The sequence below is a fragment of the Mirounga leonina genome, unplaced genomic scaffold (genome assembly GCF_011800145.1).
Source record: "Mirounga leonina isolate KUSES-001 unplaced genomic scaffold, KU_Mleo_1.0 Mir_176, whole genome shotgun sequence".
In the NCBI taxonomy this organism is placed as follows: Eukaryota; Metazoa; Chordata; class Mammalia; order Carnivora; family Phocidae; genus Mirounga; species Mirounga leonina.
Genome location: NW_023270454.1, coordinates 37690075 through 37708139, shown reverse-complemented (window position 1 = coordinate 37708139; position 18065 = coordinate 37690075). Strand labels below are relative to the sequence as shown.

Sequence of the window (18065 nt, the reverse complement as noted above, 5' to 3'; positions counted from 1 at the left end):
GAGGAGATCAACAATGCTGCTAAACATTCTACAATGCACAGGACAGCTCTCCAAAACAAATCATCATCCCATCCAAAAAGTCAGTAACGCTAACGTTGAGAAACGCTGGGTGAAATAAAGCCAGTAGCCTGAGGCTGAACACTGAATGCAAAATTAAGTGAAATCATTTTCTTAAATTTAGATTCTGAAATAACTTGAAAAAATTTATAGCATTCAAACAGAATAGCCATCACAATCCAGTAGTTGAAGCTCAAAGAACGCATCATCAAATGATTAGGCTACTTCCAAACTTTATTCAACTGCAGATACGCACAACGTTCCTTCTGCCTACAGTTGGCACAAGGGCAAAGGTCCTGAGGCAGGGACATGCTAGAATTAGATATGAGAGGAGGGAGAGGATCACCGGCGGCCTCGTTTGCAATACAGCGTTTATAGTAAAATGGAAGTTTTGAAAAAGAGAAGTCACATCGTTTGACTTGTTACGAAATGCTCACGCAGGCTGTGTTGAGGCAGGCTACCAGGGAAAGCCAGTTATGAGCCTACTGCAACAGCCAACAGATGATTGAGGCTTTAAGCAGGGCAGTAAAGGAGAAGGTGGTGAGAAGTGGTGAGATTCTGGATACATCTCAAAGATGGAGCCCACAGGATTTTCTGATAGGCTGACTGCGGGTGTGAACAAAAGAGAAGTCAAGGATGAGCAGTAAATATTAATAGCAACCAACCTGCCACCCATCTCAGCCACCCACCTCCCCCAATTTGTTTATTTTACGTGACGAACAGAGGGTCTGCCTGCAAGTGAAAGAAGGGACCTCCTCCTCACCTTCACGTCGTCTTTCAGCTCCGGTGCCAGGCTGAGTACGAGGAGGTAGTGGGCATAGGCCGTGCCGAAGTCCTGGGCGCCCAGGCAGTGCTCTGCGCTCTGCAAGGACCGCGACACGAGCTCGTCCCGCCCGGCTGCCCCGGCGCCACTCCGGGCACCCCGACGGGGCCTGGGCCGCGAGTTCGGCATGACAGAGCCACCGCCCTGAAACCTGCCCTCGTATAACCAAAGAAAAGACGTTTTCTAAGCGGAACGACAAAACTGTCCCGACGGCCGCACTTCCAAGTCACTTCAAGGGAGCACGAGAGCCGGTACAGGAAAGTTATCCCTCTGCGGCGTGAGTGCGCGTCCACCTCCGCCAGACAGAAGCCCCGCCTCCTCCCCGCCAGTCGGGCTCCACAGACACCGACTCCGAACTCCGCGACTACCGGCACTGGCCGGCGGCGCACGCCGAGCGAACGTCAGTGCGCCCGACGTGGGCACGTCGCGGCCCGCCCCCTCCCGTAGGAAGGCAGGCGCAGGGCGGCCAATGCGCGTGCGGAGGGCCACGGTCTCTGACGGTCTCTTTCCCTGTCGCTTTCCTCTGCCGGTCTCCTCCGTCTCTCCCCGCTCCCGCGTGCTGAAACCGAACTTTTCTTTCTCGTTCCTGGTGGTCAGGACCATGTGACTTCGACTGCTAGACCTCACAATGCAGACCCAGTCGGCTCGAAGCCGCACCCGACCTTGAGGGACCTGGATGGCTATGAGGAGAGAAGGGCGGGCGTTTGTGGTGATACTTGAGACCGCGGGATCCTGATTCATCAGATATCAAAATGGCGGGACTGGAAAGAAGCCCGAGATAACAAACGTACCTTAGGTGTGGTAGAGCAAATGCTTTCACGGGCATTATTTTAAATCACCCTCGCAGAACCCCGTGAGGTGGGCCTTTTTAAATCACAATCTTAAAGATGGAAAAGAGGACACCCCGAGAAGTTAGTTGCCCAGTATCACACAACCGGTTGGTGGCAGAGGCGTGGCTCAAACCCAAGCTCCCTCACTTACTTTAAAACGACTTAGGGTGTATTTCCCTGTCCCATGTATCACCGCTATATAGTGATTATATTAATATATAGAAAACGTCTTTCTACCTTCAAGTGTGGCCCCTAAGAGATGGATTCAAAACTTTTAAGGGGGGGCAAGGTAGGAATTACGCACGAAAGCAGTCGTTTTTGTCCCCATTTTCAAACATGTCAGTGGTGAGTAATTTACTTAACAAAAAACAGCAAATAGAGCATTTGCATATGAAACTAACAAACGTTGGGGGCTCCTCCAAGTCTCCGCCTTCTCTATTGATCTGATTATCTGAACCACCCTTCCTTTGAGCACCTACCAAAGTAAATCCTAATCAATTCTTCGGAGTCCAGGTCACTAGATTGTAACCTGCTCTCCTAGTCCGAAAGGTTCCTCAAAGGCAGTAACTATTGTTAACCGATTTTGTAACCTTTGCCCCTAGCAGAGTCTAGCTCAAAGTAAGGACTCAAAAAAAATTTTTTTTTAATTTTAATGGAAAGTACATTCCCCACTACCGGGTTTTGTAGATTTTCCCAATCACTGAGGTCCTTATTTCTCTCCCCATCTGAATTTGCTACTTTCTGTACTAAACAATTTAAGATATAACTATATATTTCCCTATCAAGACTAAAATGCTAGTCCCTGTAGGATGTAGTAGAACACAAAAAGGCCTCTGAACTTTAATTTAAAAAAAAAAAAGTGCGTTCTAGTCCAACTAGTCTAATCCTTTTCAGTCCTTTTTTAAAGAGTGCTATATTCCATTACAAAGAACCCAAAAGCATGTTGCAAAACAAATGTAAAATGTGGATTTCATATTTAAAGAAAATCAAAGTTTTCTTTTTTTTTTTTTAAGATTTTATTTATTTATTTGAGACAGAGAGAATGAGAGACAGCATGAGAGGGAGGAGTGTCAGAGGGAGAAGCAGACTCCCCGCCGAGCAGGGAGCCCGATGCGGGACTCGATCCCGGGACTCCAGGATCATGACCCGAGCCGAAGGCAGTCGCTCAACCAACTGAGCCACCCAGGCGCCCCCAAAGTTTTCTTTAAAAAAGAAAAAATATTGAAGGTATTTCTCCTTTGTTCACAATTGCCTTCTTCCCACTTCCACCTCACAATCAAAACTATAATCTTTAATTACCTTTGAGAGTCTATTTGATTCCTTCACTTACGGGTTCGAGTTCACCATCTTTTAGCGTTCCAAGAAAAACCCGACTAATTAGAAAACCACTGCTGACTCAGAGGCAGGTTTAATTGAGGTTGTCTTTTACCACGTTCTGGGCGGCTTGTCAACAAACCACACATGCCAAACTAGGAAGCAAAACCAACTGAAAGGCTCTCAGTCAACTTTCCAATGTGCAAAAGTTGAAGGTTAACAGTGGGGGAAAAAAAGGCTCACAGGAAGTTCATTAACAAGTGATAAATAGCTTGCTGGGTACAAGTATCTTGTGTTTATACTTTCTGTGGAGATTCATACCTTTTTGGGTCATTTAGTTTGTTTTCTTTTGTGGTTTGGAGCCTTGTTTTGAACTCTGTGCATTTTAGGATCATCTGGGGAGCTCTTAAACAGTATCAATGTCTAGTCCTTGGACCTGGAGATACTGATTCAATTGGCTTGGGGCGGCAGAGGGAGGGTCTGGATATGAGTACTTTTTTTTAAGATTTTATTTATTTACTTGAGAAAGAGAGAGAGCACCACAAGCAGGGGGAGTGTCAGGCAGAGGGAGAGGGAGAAGTAGGCTCCCCGCAGAGCAGGAAGCCTGACGTGGGGGGCTCGATCCTAGGACCCCAGGATCATGACCTGAGCCAAAGGCAGATGCTCAACCAACTGAGCCACCCAGGCACCCCTGGACATGACTACTTTTAAAAAGCTCTCTGAGTTGAGTCTAAAGTGCATGATAGGGGTGGGGAGTATGGTACAGGCTTCTATTATATCTGATATATTTGAAGTATTTAAGGTATTGTAGTATAAAGTGTAAGGGAATGTAGGGAGTAGAAATATAATTTGTTTATGGCTTAACAAGAATTGTGAAGATTCTCTAAATTCTTTTGAAGTGATTGCTATGTGATGAAGAATAGAATGTTCATCATATTGAATTACTTGTTGGAGAAAAAAAATATATAACTGGATCAACAAAACATTACCACCAGGACCAACTGCTTGGGCACTGAAATTTGCATTGATACATTCCCCATGCTTAATTTTCCCAGTGTCTTCAATCTTTTTTATTTTACTACAGTTAGGATTATTTAGTTGTTGTTGTTTTATAATAGACCCTTTCTATTGTCCTTTGTACATTTCAAAATCTAGAATTCAAAGTTAAATATAAAACTCTAATAATAACTAGATCAGTGCTAAATTCAGTCCTAAATTACCTGTAATAATGTGACAAGAGTTTCAGAGTTTCAGAGACAAGATAAGAGAAGATTCACTTATTGAGTGCCACTGTGCACCAAGCACCATGCTTGGTTCTGGAGAACCTGCCTGAAGCCCCTGCTAGAGATGCCTACCAAGGTGTTGGTGCTGGGACAGACTCCAAGTAGTCTGAACAGAGCATGTCCTCACAGAGCATTCAGGAAAATGCTAAAATCCATTAGGGAGCAAAGAATCTAAACCCCAACGTCACCTCAATTCTCTGTACTTTTCTCCTTATTCCCCATCAATCGTGACTAGTCAGGTCTCTGCAGGAAAAAGATTCAAAGGGCTTAATTCTAGAGAGCTTAACCAAAGGACATTTTATTGAGGTGGAAGAAGTTAAGGGACTAAACGCAGCTTGTGAGGTACGCACAGAACAGCAATAGCTGGAAGCTATTACCACCCCCTGTCCCGAGGAAGCAAAATAAGAGGACTGTGTTACTGGAACCCAGAAAGGGCTGTAGCTCTGGAAGAGGGGCCACTGGAATGGAGGTGTACTGCAAGTAGAGGAGAATTCCCTGACCTTTTTCTCCTGCTGTCCTTGCCTCCCACTGCCTTCCAGCCCTCAATAAGATGCCAGCCACTAAGGGAACTTGGGTGATAGCACCTGTAGAGTCACACCCTCCAAAGCACAGAATAGAGCAAAGAAAGGTAGAAAATGGTTCAGTAGGACAAAAGGAAAACAATCATCAGTATTTACCAAGTTTTACCTCGTTTTACTCACTAATTTTTTTTAATCTGCCTTCTCTTCTCAATGGTTATTACCATTGTCTGTGTTCATGTTCTTTTAATCTTTCACCTTGTCTGTTTTAATGACCTTTTCATCATCCAGCCTTCAGTTACACACTCCTTATATTCATCTTTTATGCTGTATCTAGAATGATCCTAAAATGCCAATTTCCCATTCAGTGGCTCCCCAAACCCTGTAGCTGTATTTTACAAACTTTTTTTCTTAGTTGTTTGTGTCAAAAATTTCCTAAATCCTAATCAAAAATATAGTCGTCTTTCCTTAGGAAAGGGTCATGTTGAATGTGTACGCTTACATACAGAAGTGGTTTGGTTTAGAATGTATTATTTGAGTAAATGAACTGAAGATCATCTGGTGTCCTTAGAGACAAAAAGCCATAAGAATGTTTACTTATATTGTCCACCCTGGGCAAAATAAAATAGTTGAGCCACTTAAGATTGACCCTTAGATGTAAATGAACTGATAAGGACACTGCCCCAATTTCTTTTGTAGCAACCTTGGAGGAACTGGACCATCAAGGTACAGGCTTTCCTTTCAAAAGGTAGAGGTGAGACAAATTGACTTTAAAAAATCTAAGCCCTGGGGCGCCTGGGTGGCTCAGTCGTTAAGCGTCTGCCTTCAGCTCAGTTCGTGATCCCAGGGTCCTGGGATCGAGCCGAGGCTTGAGCCCGGGATCGAGCCCGGGATCGAGCCCGGGATCGAGCCCCGCATCGAGCCCCCGCATCAGGCTCCCGACTCGGCGGGAAGGCAGCCTCTCCCACTCCCGCTCCCCCTGCTTGTATTCCCTCTCTCGCTGTGTCTCTCTGCCAAATAAATAAATAAAATTTCTAAAAAAAAAAAAAAAAAAACTAAGCCCTGGTCATAGGCTAGGCTTTTTGGGATTGGCCTTTTACATCCTCTGCCTTAAAGGACTCGCCTTAAGACCCATTTAAAAACATACTATAGCTCAGTGATTGTGAGATCAAATACTGGAGCCAGACAGTCTGAATTTAAATTCTAGCCCTGCCTCTTCCATCTAGGTATCTTGAATGTTTTAAATTCTTTAAATTCTGTACCTGAATTTCCTCATCCACAAAATGAGGATCACACAGTACCTGTATCTTAGCTTTGTTGTAAGGATTAAATGAGTTAATGCACTTAAAGTGCCTGAAACATATGAAGCCCTCAATTAAATATTAATTGTTGCTGTTACTACTCCAGCTTTCCCTGGAGGACAACTCTAACTGTTCGCAGAAGAGCCAGTCTTCCACCCAAGAGGAGCCAGTGACTCTCTTTGGCCAGTCATGTAAGTCTTAACACAGTGCTTGGATCTAGAGTACTTTAATGGGGGTAAGAAGACAAGTCATTCCTTCTCCGCCTACTGCCTCCCAAATAAACTGACATCTGTCTCAGAGCCAAACAATAAGTGCTTAATTTGGTTTTCTCCCACAGTTGAGGTAAGGAAAGGGAGCAAAAACTGTTTTTCATGGTAAAATAGACCTTAAAGGATAAATCTTAAGCTGTGATAACAAGCCCTCTGAAGGTTCTTTGAGCTTGATGGAAAGCAAGTGTTCACAGTAGATTCCTATGACCTATTTTTTGTGCAGAGTACTGATTGGATGTGAACCGTGAAAAAGCCATAAAACCATGCAGAAATAATAATAATGTCTCATCCTGTGCTTTGTCTTCAGAGCAGAGTTCTTAAACTGTTCAGTCCTCATGCTTTCCAAGCCAAAGTTATCTTCTCTAAGCTCTTTATTTGTATGGTTTTGATAAGCACCCAACCCCTTTAGTTAAGGGAAATATTTGCAAGCGATGGTGTGAAAGTCGGCTGAGCTGCTCTGATTGAAGTAGGTATCAGAACCAAAGCCATAAAGCACAGTTGGCCTTCTGTCCCCTTTCCCCCACCATTCACCAAATGAGGAGGGGCTTTGTTTATCCCAGTTTGAAACTGCAATCTTACAAGATTAAGTCCAGATTCCTTAATTAAGTCCAGACTCCTTAATTAAGTCCAGCTACATGATTTGGTTTCCACTTAACCTTTCTAGCCTCAATCTTTAACATTTCCTACTTCACTGCCACCATTCACACCTTTGCTAAGGCAGTTCTTTCTCCATATAATGTTTTCCATCTTAGTTTGCTCTGTTACTCCGTATCACCCTTACTCAGTTCAAGATTCTTCCTTCCAGAAATTGCTAGTTTAGGAGGAGCATTCTCTCTTTGATTTCTCATAGTCCCCTGTCTATAGCTCTATCTTAACATTTACCCAATTATGTAAGTGAAATGATATGTTTGTCTTCCTGACTAAAAAGTGAGTTCTAGGCCTTAGGAAGTACTTTATTTATTCTTTATCTCCAGCATTCAGAATAGTGACTGGAACTTAAAAAGTAATGAAATGTGTGGTGAACTAAACTAAAGGCAGTAGCAGGAAGATCAGAGAAAGGAAGACTTGGAAGATGTGTAGAGAACAGAATCTATAGGACTTGAAACAATTACATTATAGAAATACCAAGGACATAAGGAAAGGGGAGAAAGTTAAGGTGACGCCAAAACTATTAGCATGAGCAACTAGGGACATGGTGGTGCTGCTAAACAGGGTAGACAATTCAGGCAACAGCAACAACAACAACAAAGATTTGAAGAGAAAGACGATGAGTTAAATGGCCATGTTTGAGATATCAATGGGATATCAAGTGAAGCTGTCCAGTAAGAAGGTAAGAAAGTGTGTCTAGAGCTCACAAGCAAGATTTGGTCTAGAAATACATTTGGAGGTTTTAATTATATGGTAGGTTGAAGTTGTATAAGTGGTTATTATCTTCCATAGAAAGTGTGCAGAGGGTAGAAATGCTGAAGCCAAATTGTAGAATGAAGAGAGAACAGCAAAGCCTCTGGGAGAATCCTCTGAAATTAGTAGTGGAGGAAAGTAAAATCCTGGGTAAGATGGATCATTTTGTAAAAATGTGCTATTCTAAGGAATGGTTTATAAATGAGTTGCCAGTAGGACCAGGGTCTCTCCCAAAGCCAATCAGGGTAAGAGCATATAGAATAGATAAATATAAGGAATATGAATGTTATATTTTTCTCAATATACAGGTATAAAGTCATCTTCAGATTTCTTTTGGTTAGTGAAAACAAGTATTAATGTAGGGGCTTTGGTAAAAGTAAAGTGATGGAATGCAAACTTTTGGAAAGTGGGGGATACTCTTCAGTTTATGCCACTTCAGCTTACAGAGATTTCATAGGAACATTCTACTTTCAGATCGTAGGAAGAAGCTGTATTATAACTCATCTTTATGAGGATTTTTTTGTGACTTATTAAAAGTGAGAGTTGGAAAGTTGGAATTTATTGGCATTTCTCCAGGGAAATCTATAGTGAATGCATTCAGTAACTTAATGTTTAAATAATTTAATATTTCACTGGCCAGCATCTTCCTCTCTTTTTCTGGGAACTGCTTATACTTGTCAACTTTCACTGGGTTATGCTACATAACTGAGAGTTCACTGGCTTACAAAACAAAATACTTTCTTGCTTATATTACATACAGGCTATAAGTTGCCTACAATGGTGCTTCAGGCTTTGGGAAGTTGTCTACAGTGCACCATGTCTTAACTCATCCTGGATTCCAGGTTGAAGAAGCAGGTCCTAATGTGAGACCTGCCATTCTCATGGTGGGGATGGGGGAAACCTGTTAGAAAAATCATGATGCTTTTTAAAAAAACTTTATTTATTTATTTATTTATTTATTTAAGTAATCTCTACAACCAAGGTGGGGCTCAGACTCACAACCCCAAGGTCAAGAGTCGAATGCCTTTCCAACTAAGCCAGCTAGGCATGATGCCTCTTAAAGCTTCTACCAAGGGTGTTGTATGTCATGGCCTTTCACTCCATTGGCTAAAGCATGCTATAGAACTAAGCTCAGCCTTAATGGGCAGGATGTATATGTATAGTCTTCACAAGGAAAGGGACACTTCAAGTCACATGTACATGGAAAGGGAAGAACAAATAAGTCAATAATACAATTTGCCACACTATTCCTCTGTCAGCTTAACCTCCATGGCTTTTGTGGGAAAATTCCCATGTTCTTATATGTTCCCAGTTTTTTGGCCATAATTGATTTCTTCAGGGTTGAGCACATAACAGAGCCCTTCTATTTTCTAAAAGGAATTGAGAGAGAGGAGAAAGAAAAAAAAAAAAAGACTCTACAGTAGCCAAATTATATATGTGCTGCTGAAGCGAGCACTCCAGTAACCAAATTGTAAAATGTAGTGCATGGGAGTTATCAGTGACCACATTCCTTAACATATGGAGAAAACCAGGCTACAGTGGTAGGGAACAGAGCTGACACACAGAGAAAAGTCAAACAAGGACAGAAAGGAAATTATGGCATTTCTGCTCTTCCAATGGTTTGGTTGTTCAGCCATTCCTTGGATTCTGTGAATCGTGAAGCTTTTCTTTTTGTCTAAGCCGAAATTGTATTGCTTTTTGTCTTTTGTAATGATATCAAGGTAATGGACGTATGTAATTTCATTTAATCCTAACACAAATACTTTTAGGCAGGCACTGTAATTGACATTTCACAAATGAGGATTAGAATTAGGGATGGAAGTTCTCTCTGATACCTGGCTAGAAGAAATATTTTACAAGAACACCCAACTACATTATTCTGCACTATGCTCACCAGCAGTTCTTGTATTGGTCTCTTCCAAGGGCACTAACAAACTGGGAAACAGTGACCCCAAAAAATGGGCTGATGTTGGTTATCTTGCCAGAAATAGCTTGCATTATGAAATAACTAGTTGGTATTATGATTTATAAACTAGTTTTTTAGTGAGCTGGGTTAGCGTGAATCATTTCTGAGAATTTGAGTTAACAATTTAGAATTTAAGAATCTGAAAAGTTGAGGATTATATTAGAGGTAAAACTTATCCAGGTCTGACCTTGCCTAGAGCAGGTGCACAACCTAATTTTGGGCATCTACTTAGCTGCACAACCATCATAAACTTGGATTTTTCAAGATGTCAAAAAATAGAATTTCTGTAAAGAACTGACTTCTGGACACAAAATTCAGAACTTCCTGATCATTTCTGTTTCAACACAGATCTAAAAGATGTACCTACAGTGTTTTTAGTCCTAGACTATCTATTATCAGTGTTAAGAACGACCTGAGGTAATATCAGTGAAAATAGCAGAGTAACATACTCCAAATTCCAACCCCCCATAAAAGCAAATAAAAAATGGGAAAATGAAAAAAATGAAAAATTATCAGAATCAACTTTTTTGTGACTTTGAACATTAGCCAAAGGCCTATAGCAAACTGTCATATACTTATTCAGGGAAAAAGGGCTGATTTTTAATACGAACAGTAAAAATGTATGGTGTTTTAACCTATGCCACCCCCATCCCCTGCTCCTCAGATCAGTGGTACCTGTGAAAATAACAGCCTGCATTCCTGGTACCAGAGGGAGCAAATCATACTTCATAAGCAAAGAATTGTAATTAATGGCAGTTGACCCTTGAATATTATGGGTTTGAACTGCATAGGTCCACTTACATACAGATTTTTTTCAATAAATACAGTACTATAAATGTATTTTCATTATGATTGTCTTAATATTTTCTTTTCTCTTGCTTACTTTGATGTAAGAATATAGTATATAATATATACAAAGTATGGGTTGATTGTTTATGTTACTGGTGAGGCTTCTGGTCAACAGTAGGCTATTAGTAGTTAAGTTTTTGGGGAACCAAAATTTATAACTGGAATTTTGACTGCACAGGGGGATAATGAGGGAGTTCACCACCCTAGCCCCCATGTCGTTCAAGAGTCAGCTATATTTGTTCTAATCATGTCTGGTGGCTCCCTGGAATATTGGCTCAAAGGCTTGTCTTTATTTTACCTAACTCCAAACTAGCCTAGTGCTAAAGCTCCTTCCCACAGGCACTTGTTGAAAACATTTATAGTATAATGTCTTGGGTTGCTGTGCCTGCTATGATAGATAATAGCTGGGGTAAACAATAGACTAATCAGGGGCACCTGGGTGGCTCAGTCGTTAAGCGTCTGCCTTCGGCTCAGGTCATGATCCCAGGGTCCTGGGATCGAGCCCCGCATCGGGCTCTCTGCTCAGCGGGGAGCCTGCTTCTCCCTCTCCTACTCTGCCTGCTTGTGTTCCCTCTCTCACTGTCTCTCTCTGTCAAATAAATAAATAAAATCTTTAAAAAAAAAAAAAAAAGACAAATCAGAAAGGCTGAGCTACGAGTGTCTTGGAAGGACTTACAAAGCTCCTAAGAATCTAGAAGGCCAAATGCATGCTCAGGGTGGTGTGCATGCTCAGGAAAGACCCAAACAAGCCCTACATTCTCACCCCCTGCTGACTTTGAGGCTCTTAGAAAGAAGGAAGTGAAGGAATAAGGCAGAGTTGTAAAGTGACTGGTGAATGCTGAAAGCATGCCACAACATACATAGGCTCTCTGCAAAGACTGGGACATTTTTTGGTTCCAGGTATTTAAGGAAATCTCCGATCAATCATTAGCTGATCTACTGTAACAGATACTTGAGGGGCTACATACAACAAAGAACAGACTGCAGAATTAGTTCAAGGAAAGTCACTAAACGGGTGCCTGGCTAGCTCAGTCGGTAAAGCATGCAACTTGTGATCTCAGGGTTGTGGGTTTGAGCTTCATGTTGGGAGTAGAGATTACGTCACTAAACAAACAGTAACAACTACAATATGCGGTAACATCAACAAATCCTAGGGAATGGAGAGTTAATATAATCATTATCACCCAAAGTCTATGTTTACATTAAGGTTCACTCCATTATTGTATATTCTATGACTTTTGACAAATGTATAATGACATGTAGCTTCCATTATAATATCATACAGAATAGCTTCACTGCCCTAAAAATGTTCTGTGCTCTGCCTATTCATCCCTTCTTCCCCCTCTAACCCATGGTACCACTCACTCCTCTTTTTACTGTCTTTTTTGCCTTTTCCAGAATGTACTATAGTTGAAATCATGTAGTAGGTAGCCATTTCAGATTAACTTCTTCTACTTACTAATATGTATCAAATGTTCCTCTATATTTTTTCACATGGATTGATTACTCATTTCTTTTTAGCACTGAATAATATTCCATTTTCTTGATGTCCCACCATTTATTTTTCTATTCAGCTACTAAAGGAAATCTTGGTTGCTTCCAAATTTTGGCAATTATGAATAAAGCTGATATAAACATTTGAATGCAAATTTTTGTGTGAACATAGGTTTTTTTTTTTTTTTTAAGATTTATGTATTTTAGAGAAAGAGAGAAAGTGGGGTAGGGAGGGGCAGAGGGAGAGGGAGAGAGAGAATCCCAAGCAGACTCCGCACTGAGCAGGGAGCCCAATGCAGGGCTTGATCCCATGACCCTGAAATCATGATCTGAGCTAAAATCAAGAGGCAAATGCTTAAGCGACTGAGCCAGCCAGGCACTCCAACATAGGTTTTCAACTCCTTTGGATAAATACCAAAGAGCATGATTGCTAGATTGTATGTTAAGACTATGTTTTGGGGACACCTGGGTGGCTCAGTTGGTTAAGTGGCCGACGCTTGGTTTCAGTTCAGGTCTTTTTTTTTTTTTTTTTAAGATTTTATTTATTTGACAGAGAGAGATAGCAAGAGCAAGAACACAAGCAGGGGGAGTAGGAGAGGGAGAAGCAGGCCTCCCGCTGAGCAGGGAGCCTGATGCGGGGCTCAATCCCAGGACCCTGGGATCATGACCTGAGCCAAAGGCAGATGCCTAACAACTGAGCCACCCAGGTACCCCTCAGTTCAGGTCATGATCTCAAAGTCCTGGGATGGAGCCTGGCATTGGGCTCTGCAATCAGTGGGGACTCTGCTTGAGATTTTCTCCCTCTCCCTCTGCCCCTCCCCCTGCTCATGCATGCTCTCTCTTTCTCTTTCTCTCTCAAATAAATAAGTAAATCTTAAAAGAAAAAAAAAAGACTATGGGGCACCTGGGTCGTTCAGTCGGTTAAGCATCTGCCTTGGGCTCAGGTCTGATCCCAGGGTCCTGGGATCAAGCCCCATATCAGGCTCCCTTCTCACCAGAGAACCTGTTTCTCCCTCTCCCTCTGCTGCTCCCCCTGCTTGTGTGTGCTTTCTCTCTCTCTCTGTCAAATAAATAATAAAATCTTTAAAAAAAAAAAAAAAGACTTTAGTTTTTAAGAAGCCTCTAGTCTTCCAAAGTGACTATACCATTTCACATTCTCTGCAGCAATGAATGAAAGTTCCCATTGCTCTACATCTTCACCAACATTTGGTACTGTAAGCATTTTGGATTTCAGCTGTTTTAATAGATGTGTAGTGATATTTCATTGTTTTAATTTGAAATTTCCTATTGACATATGATGAGGAGAATCTTTCCATATACTTATTTGACATCTGGTGTATCTTTTTTGGTGAAGTATCTGTTCATATCTTTTGCCCATTTTTTTAAAAATCAGGTCATTGATTTTCTTATTGTTGAGTTGTATTACTTGTATATTTTGGATAACAGTCCTTTCTCAGATACACCTTTTGCAAATATTTTCTCCCACTCTGTGACTTCTCATTCTCTTGATAGTGTCCTTCACATAGAAGTTTTTAAATTTGACAAAATCCAAATTAACAATTCTTTTTTTCATGGATTGTGTCTTTGACGTTCTACCTAAAAAGTCATCACAAGGTCATGTAGATTTAATCCTATGTTATCTTCTTTTTTATTTTATTTTATTATGTTATGTTAGTCACCGTACATTACATCATTAGTTTTCGATGTAGTGTTCCCTGATTCATTGTTTGCGTATAACACCCAGTGCTCCATTCAATATGTGCCCTCCTTAATACTCATCCCCGGGCTAACCCATCCCCCCACCCCCCTCCTATGTTATCTTCTAAGGTTTTTATAGTTTTGCATTTTATACCTAAGTCTGTGATCTATTTTTAGTTAATTTTTGTGAAAGGTATAAAGTCTGTGTCTAGATTTTTTTTTACATGTGAACATCCAGTTGTTCCAGCCCCATTTGCTGAAAAGTCTATTTTGCTCCACTGTATTGTCTTTGCTCTTTTATCAAAGATCAGTTGACTGTATTTATTTGGGTCTAATTTGGAGTTCTCTGAACTGTTCCAATGATCTATTTGTTATTTTGCCAATACCACCCTGTGTTGATAACTGCAGTTTTATAGCAAGTCTTGATGTCAGATAGTGTCAGTCTTTTAACTTTGTTTTTCTCCTTCTATATTGTATTGGCTATTTTGAGTCTCTTAGCTCTCCATATAAACTTCACAGTCAGTTTGTTGATACCCTCAAAATGTCTCACTAGGATTTTTATTGGGATTGCATTGAACCTACGCATCAAGTTGTGAAGAACTGACATCTTGATAATATTGAGTCTTCCTATCCATAAATATGTAATATCTGCCCATTTATTTCGTTCTTAAATTTCTTTCACCAGAGATTTATACTTTTCTTCAAATAGATCTTGTACATATTTTGTTGGATTTATACCTAATTATTTCATTTTGGGGGGTGCTGATGTAAATGGTAATGTTTTTAATTTCAAACTCTACTTGTTCATTGTTGGTATATAGGAAGGTGATTTACTTTTGTATATTAACGTTGTATCCTGTAGCTTTGCTATAATTGCCTTTTCATTCCAGAAGCTATTTTCATCAATTCTTTCTGATTTTCTACATAAGTAATCATGTCATCTGCGAACAAAGACAGTTTTATTTCTTCCTTCTTAATCTGTACACCTTTTATTTCCTTTTCTTGTCTTATTGCATTAGGTAGGCCTTTCATTACAAGGTTGAAAAGGAGTAGTGAGAGAGGGGACATCTTTGCCTTGTCCTGATCTTAGCAGGAAAGCTTCCAGTTTTTCACCATTAAATATGACATTAGCTTAGGTGTTTTGTAGATTTCTTAATCAAGTTGAAGGTGTTCCTCTTTATTCCTAGTTTGCTGAGAATTTTTGTCATGAATGAATGTTGGGTTTTGTCAAATGCTGTATCTGTGATATGATCATATGATTTTTCTTCTTAGCTTGTTGACATGATAGATTACATTAATTGATTTTAAAAGGTTGAATCAGCCTTGCATACCTGGAGTAAATTTCACTTAGTTGTGGCATATAATTTTTTATACATTGTTGAATTTGATTTGCTAATATTTTATTGAAGTTTTTTTTTTAAGATTTTTATTTATTTATCTGAGACAGAGAGAATGAGAGAAACAGAGAGCACATGAGAGTGGGGAGGGTCAGAGGGAGAAGCAGGCTCCCTGCTCCGCAGGGAGCCCGATGCGGGACTTGATCCCGGGACTCCAGGATCATGACCTGAGCCGAAGGCAGTCGCTTAACCAACTGAGCCACCCAGGCGCCCCTATTGAAGATTTTTATATCTATGTTCATGAGAGATTTTAGCCTGTAATTTTATTTTCTTGTGATATCTTTGTCTCCTTTTGGTATTAGAGTAGTGCTGACCTCATAGAATGAGTTAAGTATTCTCTCTGCTTCTGTCCTTTGAAAGAGATTGTAGAGAATTGCTATAATTTTTTCCTTAAGTGATAGAATTCACTACCAAGTCCATCTGGGCAGGTAATCGTTTTTCAAAGATGATACCAAAAGCAAAAGAACCAAAAAAATAGATAAATTGGACTTCATCAAAGTTGAAAACTATTGTGTGTCAAAGGATACTATCAAGAATGGGAGAAAATATTTGTAAGTCATATATTGGATAAGAATCTAATATTCAGAATATATAAGGGACTCTTATAACTCAACTAAGAAAGACAAATAACCCAATTTAAAAATAGGCAAAAGATCTAAATAGACATTTATTCAAAGAAGAGAAATAAATGACCAACAAGCATAAGAAAAGATGATCAACATCATTAGTCATCAGGGAAATGCAAATCAAAACCATAATGAGATACCACTTTGTACACACTAGGATGGCTATAACCAAAAAAACATGACAAACTCAAAATTAAAAATGAAATTACCCTATGATCCAGAAAATGCACTACTGGGTATTTACCCAAAGAATACAAAAACAGTCATTCAGAGGAATATATACACCCTTATGTTTACTGTAGTATTATTTACAATAACTAAACTATGGAAGCAGCCCAAATATCCATTGACAGATAAATGGATAAAGAAGATGTGGTGTATATATACAATGGAATATTATTCAGCCATAAAAAAGAACAAAATCTTGCCATTTGCAACAACATGGATGGATCTAGAGAGTATAATCCTAAGCAAAATAAGTCAGTCAGAGAAAGACATTTACCATATGATTTCACTCATGTAGAGTTTAGGAAACAAAACAAAGAAAGAAAAAAAGAGACCAACTAAAAAACAGACTCTTACAATAGAGAACAAGCAGATGATTATTGGGGGGGAGGGGCAATGAGTGAAGGGGATTGACTACATTTACCTTGATGAACACTATATGGAACTGTTTAATCACTATTTTGTACACCTGAAACTAATATAACACTGTATGTGGAATTAAAATTTTTTAAAAAAGCAGTAACAAGTGTTGGTGAGGATATGGAGAAATTGGATCTATCATACAGTGCTGGAAGGAATGCAAAATTGTGTGGCCTCTTTGAAAAAACGTATTAAAGTTCTTCAAAATGTTAAACTGAAAATTACTGTATGACCTAACAATTCCACTCTTAGGTATATATCTGAGACAATTGAAACATGTTCACAGTAGAACTTGTACATCAATTTTTACAATGGCATTACTTACAACAGCCAAAAAATGGAAACAAACCATATGTAATTCAACAGATGAATGAAGCAATAAAATGTAGTATAGCCATATAATGGAATATTATTCAGCCAGGAAAAGGAATGAGGTACTAATACATACTACTACATGGATGAATTTTGAAAACATACACTAAGTGAAAGAAGACAGTAACAAAATTCCTCATATTGTATGATTCCATTTACATGAAATGTCCAGAATAGGCAATAGAGACAAAAAGTAGATTAGTAGTTTCCTAGGGCTGGTGGGGGGGGGGTGTGGCCAAATAGTGGAGTAACTGCTAATGGGAATAGGGTTTACTTTTTGGGGTGATGAAAATGTTCTGAAATTAGATTGTGATGATGGTCACACAACATAGTGAAAAAACTAAAAACCATTGACGTGTACACTTTAAAATGGTGAATTTTGGGATGCGTAGGTGGCTCAGTCAGTTAAGCATCTCACTCTTGGTTTTGGCTCAGGTCATGATCTCATGGGTTGTGGAATCAAGCCCCGCATCAGGCTCCATACTCAGTGAGCAGTCTGCTTGAATATTATCTTCCTCTGCCCCTCCCAACACTCTCTCTCCCTCTCTCTCTCTAATAAATCTTGGGGCACCTGAGTGATGCAATCAGTTAAGCATTGAACTCTTGGTTTTGGCTCAGCTTGTGATCTCAGGGTGGCGAGATCACCACCTGTGTTAGGCTCTGTGCTCAGCACAGAGTTTGCTTGAGATTCTCTCCCTCTCCCTTTGCCCCTCCTGCTTGTACTCTCTCTCTCTCAAAGAAATCTTAAAAAAAATAAAATAAGTAAATCTTTAAAAAATAAAATAAAATGGTGAATTTTATGTTATGTGAAGTATATCTCAATTTTTTAAGTGTTATAAGGGAGAAAAATAACCTGGCAGGGGTTACAATTTCTAGAGAAGAAACTAACATGAAAAATTAGAGAAAATGTAAGCCTCTATTCAATTCAATTCTTGTGTTTTTTTAAACATTTATTATTTATTTATTTACTTATTTATTCATTTTAAGATTTTCTTTATTCATTTCAGACACAGACGGAAAGAGAGAGCATGAGCAGGGGGAGAGGCAGACAGAGAGGGAGAAGCAGTCTCCCCACTGAGCTAGGAGCCCGATGTGGGGCTTGATCCCCGGACCCTGGGATCATGACCTGAGCTGAAGGCAGATGCCCAACCATCTGAGCCACCCAGGTGCCCCAAAATATTAAAAAAATAAAAGTCTTCAGTATTATTGAAGCAATGAATTA

At 40.0% G+C, this 18065-nt stretch overlaps 1 protein-coding gene and 1 long non-coding RNA gene across 7 annotated transcripts in view; one reads left to right on the top strand and one right to left on the bottom strand.

Annotated features, from left to right (window-relative positions):
- PRMT9 (protein arginine methyltransferase 9) overlaps nucleotides 1-1231 on the bottom strand; it is a 37229-nt gene extending 35998 nt beyond the window's left edge. The window contains exon 1 of one of the 2 annotated variants that reach the window (XM_035022943.1): nucleotides 821-1231. In XM_035022943.1, coding sequence (XP_034878834.1) covers nucleotides 821-1009 — 189 coding nt within the window. In that variant the 5' untranslated portion in view covers nucleotides 1010-1231. The remainder of the gene's footprint in view (nucleotides 1-820) is intronic. The other variant, XM_035022944.1, reaches the window with a different exon arrangement.
- Nucleotides 1232-1385: 154 nt separating this feature from the next.
- LOC118022266 overlaps nucleotides 1386-18065 on the top strand; it is a 40279-nt gene continuing 23599 nt past the window's right edge. For 2 of the 5 annotated variants that reach the window (XR_004682441.1, XR_004682440.1), the window contains exons 1-2: nucleotides 1387-1676; nucleotides 6233-6317. This is a non-coding gene — a long non-coding RNA (uncharacterized LOC118022266). Of the gene's footprint in view, nucleotides 1739-6232; nucleotides 6318-18065 lie in introns of all 5 variants that reach the window. The other 3 variants (XR_004682443.1, XR_004682442.1, XR_004682444.1) reach the window with 3 other exon arrangements.